The sequence below is a fragment of the Arachis hypogaea genome, chromosome 14 (assembly GCF_003086295.3).
Source record: "Arachis hypogaea cultivar Tifrunner chromosome 14, arahy.Tifrunner.gnm2.J5K5, whole genome shotgun sequence".
Lineage (NCBI taxonomy): Eukaryota > Viridiplantae > Streptophyta > Magnoliopsida > Fabales > Fabaceae > Arachis > Arachis hypogaea.
The window spans coordinates 4,607,538-4,614,976 of record NC_092049.1 but is presented as its reverse complement, the minus strand read 5'-3'; the positions used below and the strand labels follow the sequence as shown (position 1 = coordinate 4,614,976).

The window sequence follows — 7,439 nt, the reverse complement described above, 5'->3', positions numbered from 1 at the left end:
ATAATTTTAAATATAATAAATATATAATTATTGATATTATATACATAAAATTATAAATCTTAAGTTAAATAAAATAATTTTAATTATTATCTCACTAATATTACTGAAAAATATATTTATATATAGGGCGGTACATATACGAACGTATAGTATTCATATAGAAATAAAATAATATAATCAAATTCTATAATCAAATATATTTTAATATTTTATACATATAATAAAAATATGACTAAAAATATTAAAAAATATTAGAAATTCATTTTTTGTATTGGTTAAAAGTTTGATTACAATCTATGAAAATTAGCTATTATTATGAAATTTATTATTTTAATAGCTAATTATTTCATTAAAAAAGTACGTAAAAAAAATATAGATATTAATAGAGCATTTTGATTGTTTGAGCGTGAGCTTTTTTTTTTCATTTAATTACTACGCTAATGGTTATAATTTTATTAAATTTTTAATTAAATTTTATAATTGAATCTCTATATTTAAAAATATACCATACGAATTGAATTAGATATGACAAAAATTTTAATCTAATTTACATTAAAGACATCAAATCGAATTGAATAGAATATTCACATTTTTTACTTAGATATTATTCCATCCACAATTTTGTGGAACAATTCGGGTATCAAATTCTGCTTATTAAAAACTAAAAAAATTCAAGAATTTGAAAAAAATAAAAACAAAAAATTCTTTTAATCTTTTTACTTCCAAAATATTATAAATGGTATTTTCTTAAGTAATAGAAATAAAACAACCACATGTATATGAATAACAATAGAAATATCAAATAAAAAATCAACTGTAATTATCCAATATTCAAACAACAACAAATAAGTAATAATACAAACTTTAATACCTCAACATTCTAAAGAGGGTACACATATTTTTATTTATATATATTTTGTGAAACTGCAAATACATATTTAAAATATGTGATCCTATTTATCTGTGGATCAATATCCTCAATTTTATATCAGATACGAATAATTACTGTAAATTTTATGGATTATATTTAAATTTATACACCTATATTTATATTGGATAAAAAAATTTAAATTAGATCTTTTTTTTTAATTCAATTTGGTACTTGACGTAAGATAAACTATAAAATATTCTAAAATAAAATATGTTTAGATTAGTATTTTTTAAATAACAACTATTATGAATTTAATTATAAAATTTTATTTAGTATAAAAATTTAATTATAAATTTTTAAATTAAAAAGATACAATTTTAAATTAGTAAAACTATAAAAATTTATAGAATAATTATTTTTTTCTTATTAATGTATGAGCAATAAAAAAAAACGAAGTGTATTTTTTATTTTTGTTTTCAAAATGAAGTGTGAACGCTTAATTAATCTCCCGTAAATGACACATGATATTTAGGATAAATTTGGAGAATAATAAAATATTATTTAATAACTAATTAATATAAATGTTAAATATATAATTGTGATGTAATAGTTAACCGTAAAAAAAATATGTGGTTCCATTTTATGTGTTGGAGTGTGAATGATACGAGTGTTGTTACATGATCATTTGTTAATATTATTTCATAATTTAAATCATATATATATTTATCTTTCTCTGTAAATAGTGTTTACTTATTATATAAAATATGGGAGCCACTTAAATAAAGATGTTAAAAATATTTTTTTTAAAGATATTTTTTAAAAATTAAAATTTAACACATATAATCAATTAAATTATATTATTTTTATTAAAATTAGATTGGATAAATCAGTTTAGCAAAAAAAATTAATAAATTAAATTTTGAACCGATATAAATTAATATTTTTTATAAAAAATTACTACAATATCCCTATTATAAAAACACAACTAAAATATCCCTATTTTATATATACATATATATATTAAAAACTTTAAATTCTAACCCTATAACGATAGAGAAGAAAAGAGCTAAAATTTAGGATTCTCAAAATTAATATATATAATAAGAGTATTTTAGTCATTTTATATAATAGATGTATTGTAGTCATTTTTTATAAAAAATAATATTAATTTAGACAAATTCAAAATTTGATTTACTATTTTTTAGTTAAATTAATTTGTTTAACCTAATTTTAACAAAAATAACATAATTTAAATTATTATATATGTTAAATTTTAATTATTAAAAAATATCTTTAAAAAAAGACGTTGAGCATTCCCATAAAACATATTATGTAATAAAATGATATTGTAAAATGTACATAGAAAGAAATACATACTAAAAAAATTGTTATAAAGATAGTTGAAGGGGTTGAAGTGTCACAATTATGATAACCAGTAGAAATGTTGGTAGAGAGGTGATAGAACGAATTAAGCAAGGGCGCTGTTCCTCTTGTAATAAAATTAGAAAATAAGTAATAATTAAGTGCTCTAAATATATGGGATAAAAAATATATTATTTTTCAATATACGATTTAATTTTGATTTACGAAATGTAAAACATTAAATTAGTAAAAAATATTACTAGTTATATTAATTATGTAAATAATTATCTAAAAAAATAAGTATGATTAAATAGTTATACAAGAAAAATATTAGAATATTATCAAAATTTATTATTTTTGATTATCAGTTTTAGTTATTAATCTATACTTTTAAATATTGATGGCTAATTAAAAATAAAACAATAAATTTTGATGATCCTTTAATATTTTTCATTATACAAAAAATACAACCAATTATTCACGTATCAAAATTAAACTCATATCAGGTGTAGTTAACTTCAGTTGAAAATTGAGAGTCGTTAAATAATTTGACAAATTTGACTAAATTGCCATCTAAATTGTATTTGATTCTAAAAACAGGATAAGACAAAACATAAAAATTAGTATTCATATATTTTATTTGATAATAAACTAAAATAAATTATTAAAATCTAATTTATTCTAATTTTTTTATTTAAAAAATATAATTATTATCTCAATATATTTTATGTCAAAATTAACACAAAATATATTAATTCAATATTTCTATATATAATATTTTTATATTTTTATCTCAATATTTTATACCTATAAATAAACTCAACCATAAAAATTCTAAACTATCAGTTTTACATTAATGTCATGTAATTATCTATTTAAAAGTGATTTTAATTAATATTATCCAAAACAATATTTATTTTATCAAAATCAATTTTAATAAAGAGTTGCCAAATATAAATAATATTAACACAAATTAACTTCTACACAAAATCAATTCTATAAAATCACTTTTATTCAAACTCCAGTTTAACAAACCACCATCCAAACACACACAAAAACGGGTAAATAAGTTCACTCAAAAGTAGTTGATAAAGAAACATACGGCAAATACAAGCACTAAGTCGCTCTCACTCACCCTCCCGTTGTAACTGACACCACCCAACGCTGTTATCCTTCATTCCTTCTTCTTCTTCTTCTTCTTCTTCTCCCTTCATTCACAATTCACACTCTCCCTCTCTTCCACCATGGATACCGAGCTTCTCCAAATCGAACCCCCTCATCTCACCTTTGTCTGTGAGTCATTCTTTCCATTCTTCATTCTTATTATCATCACTTCTCTCTGCATTCATTTCTCTCACCATATTCCTTCGTTTCCTCTCTCAGTTGAATTGAAGAAACAGAGTTCCTGTCTCGTGCATCTTGCCAACAACGCCTCTCATTATGTTGCTTTTAAGGTTCATTTCACTTAATTCTCACTACCTTCTTCATAATCATCGTCATTATCACTAATTACTAACGATTATGATTCAGGTTAAAACGACGTCGCCTAAGAAATACTGCGTTAGACCAACCATTGGCATCATCAAGCCTCACGCTTCCTGTGATTTCACCGGTTACGATTCTTTTCTCTTTATTTTCTCTTTTCTCTTCCGATTCGTTTATTTTGAATTTGGATCAATGCAAATGCAGTTACTATGCAGCCTCAGCGCTCAGCACCACCGGATTTCCAATGCAAGGACAAGTTCCTCATTCAGAGCACCATTGTTCCCGTTGGAACAACACCCGATCAAATCTCTTCTCAATTCGTACACTACTCTCTTTATCTTTCTTTTGTTATATATATGGCAAACACTCACGTGCAGTTGTAATCTCGTGAAGTTGATAGTTGATAGTAGTTAGATAATTTGACAGGTTTGACTAAATTATCATATAAGGATTCTCAATTATCAATTTCACATTAAGATAATTATATGTGAGTTTCTAAATATATATATATGCACATCTGAATGAATAATGTCATTCTTGATGATCATCTCTGTGTGTTCGTGACAGTTCTCTAAGGAGACCGGCAACTATGTGGAGGAGAAGAAGCTCAGGGTTGTTCTCATCAGTCCTCCTTCTTCGCCGGTCTTGCTTCCGGTGAACTCAGATCTCTACCACCACGACTCGCTAGCTGGCTACAAGGATAGGATTCCAACTGTGGATGGACTTGAAAACCTACCTCCCTCTCTTACAGTAAGTTCATTTCCTCAGTTACTTAAAGAAATGTAGCAGTTTCTCTGGAATAATATGCTATTATCTTGTAATAATTGTAGTGTAATCATTGATGACTACATGTATGTATCATGAATCGTGAATCGTTTTTGCCAAAAGCTTAAGTTGCTAGCTAAAGGCACATGAATAGTTTTATACTTTTATGCCTTAATAAACCCTCTAAATTCATCCATAAAGAAAATGGTTAGATGGTTAGTACATTAGTTATTGAGAAATGAAAATTAAACATTATTTAACCTTGGTACCGTGCTGAATCTTTGATTTTGTGTACATCTGGTTCTTTTTTTTTTTTTTTTTTTTTTTCAATAGGTTGCTGAGGAGAAAAGTTTGGAACCAACACAGGATATGGAGGAGGACACAACTGGTGAGGACATGATTTCGAAACATGTGGAGAATGACCCTCGGACTCAGAGTAAGATTGAGGTTGAGATTGGCATGAAGCAAGGGGAGGATGATTTGCGGTTGAATTTAGCCAAGGATTATGAGGAATTGAAGTCTAGGCTAAGTATAATGGAGTCTAAGCTAAGAGAGGTGAGAATAATTTTCATCAATTCAGATAACCTGTTTATATCACAGTAACTTTGCTTTGAAGTTATACTATTCTGTGTTTTGCTCAGGTATATTCTGATAGAATCCTCTGCATAACTTTGATGCAATTTTACTTGAGCATATATAGTCAATTCCTGAAACCTGTTTCTTGGGTTGCAATTTTTGACATGTTTTAAACACTTTGAAACTTCAATGATGGATGCAATGAATAATTAGTTATCATCTTTTCAGGCTGATGAAACAATTGCGAAGCTAACTGAAGAGAAGCGCGCAAACACTCGAGAAAAGAATCTGCTTAAGTTAGAGTTGGTAGGTGGTATGAAAAAATCACATGTTTTTCAAATTAGTTCTGGAAAGATTTTTTTAATTAAATTTGTCCTTCAAAAATTCTAAGTTAGTCACATTAGTCCTTTTTTTGTCAAAATTTAGTAATTTGACATATTAAGTGACTATAACACACACTTATCAGTCTTGACATATGATCACTGGTTAACTTTTTTTTTTCACTTAGCAGACACCATTTTACTTGCCAGAAATGTAGTAGGTTTCTGATGAATGCTTAATTTCTCTGTGTTACATGAAAGTAAAGTAAAATATGTTAGTAGTTATCTTGCTATATTTGATACCGAATAATTTTTTTAATCATGATTATTTTGTCAGGAGATGTTGAAGAGGAAAAGGAATATGAAAAGACCTCAGGTGGGGTTTCCATTGCTGTTTGTTTGCGTGGTTGCACTTGTCAGTGTGACAGTGGGATATTATGTGCATCCATAACGATATCATGTGCAATTGTCTATATCAATATTAGTATGTATAATAGACGTTATTATAAAGAGAAACCATATTTGTATCATTTTTGTGTAATATAATTGTAAACTGAATTTCATTATCATATTATCCAGGTCTTTTTCATTTTATATTTTTGCCTTGTAATGTAGGTTTCTTTATTTGACTTGAAATCATAACGAATCGGAGGGGAGACAATCTACCAAACTGTCCAAACAAACTTTTTGCGTAGTATTTTCTTTTAAAAAAACGCATGACTTTGGTAAACATAATCACGGTGAATATAAATTTTAAATTTTTCGTATTTAATTATTTATCAATATATGATATTACATGACAATTTAATAAAACAAAAGTAAGTTTTAAAAAAGTATCTGTTTGATTTTTGTTTTGGTCATATCTTGATTTTAAAAACATCTTAAAAATAGTCACCAAAAAAAATCTTAAAAATATAAATACATGTTTTTTTTTAATTTATCAAATACAAAATATCCAACCAATGTTTTTTTGTAGGGTATTTACATCCAACCAATGTTAATATTAAGACCCACTCACTCATAATTCCAGCCTATAATTGAACCAAGCCCCACATGATGCAGCCGGCGACCAGTCATGCTTCATTATGCCAAAAAAGCCCAAACGAGATTAAGGCAAATCCAGATCCCAAACCCAAAAGCCCAAAACTTTAAAAGTCAATTGTCTGATTTCATATAAAATCTTATATACAATCCCAAAAAAAATCTCATATAAATATTCTTGGCATGAATAAACTTCTATTTCTATGAAAATTATTTTTTCTATTTTTATAATTTTTTTTAGTTTTGTCTAGTAAAATTTAAAATGTTTTAATTTTATTTTTTTCGACTTTAATTTGCTACATTAAATACAGATATAATAAGATGTAAACATAAACTAAATTTAAGATATTTTAAATTTGATTAACAATGTGATCTAAAATTTAATTATTTCTTTTAAGAATGAATAAAAAATAAATTTTTATTTTTATTATTAAAAATTTGATATCATATCTAGGGCTCATACTCTACCCGCGGGTATCCAACCCGGTCCAACTTGTTCGGGTAGGGTAGGCTACCCGACCCACTGCGGGTAAGGTAGGGTACTGTCCGGGTATGCCTGCGGGTAGGGTAGGGTACGGGTTTAGGGTGTACCCTACCATACCCTACCCGCACCTCATATATAACACATATTTTAGGTGAAAACTCAGGTGAAGTTAACTTTACATGAAGTTGATATCTGAGAGCCGTTAGATAAAAATTTAGTCAAATCAGTCAAATCATCTAACGACTCTCATGTATCAACTTCACGTGAAGTCGACTTCACTTGAGTTTCCACCTATATTTTATAAAAATTAGGTATATAATGAAGGAAGTAAGAGTTGAACCTACAACATCCCTTATGTAATGACTTACAATAAATGAAAAACCACTAAAACTAATTAGTTAATTTAGTAATTTAGAGCATTAATTTTTTATTTTTTATGTTATTAATATGTATAAAATTCGAAATGATTGAATTTTATATTTACTTTGAAAAAATTTGATATTTCTGCGGGTAGGGTAGGGTTTAGAATTTTATG

At 26.3% G+C, this 7,439-nt stretch overlaps 1 protein-coding gene across 1 annotated transcript; it reads left to right on the top strand.

The window, feature by feature from the left end:
* Positions 1 to 3,326: 3,326 nt before the first annotated feature.
* LOC112741090 (vesicle-associated protein 2-2) lies at positions 3,327 to 5,973 on the top strand. Its single transcript, XM_025789920.3, has 8 exons — positions 3,327 to 3,526; positions 3,617 to 3,687; positions 3,764 to 3,845; positions 3,923 to 4,038; positions 4,286 to 4,468; positions 4,817 to 5,038; positions 5,288 to 5,365; positions 5,717 to 5,973. Exons 1-8 carry the CDS (start codon positions 3,478 to 3,480, stop codon positions 5,828 to 5,830), a joined length of 915 nt encoding a protein of 304 aa, XP_025645705.1. The 5' UTR covers positions 3,327 to 3,477; the 3' UTR covers positions 5,831 to 5,973.
* Positions 5,974 to 7,439: the final 1,466 nt, after the last annotated feature.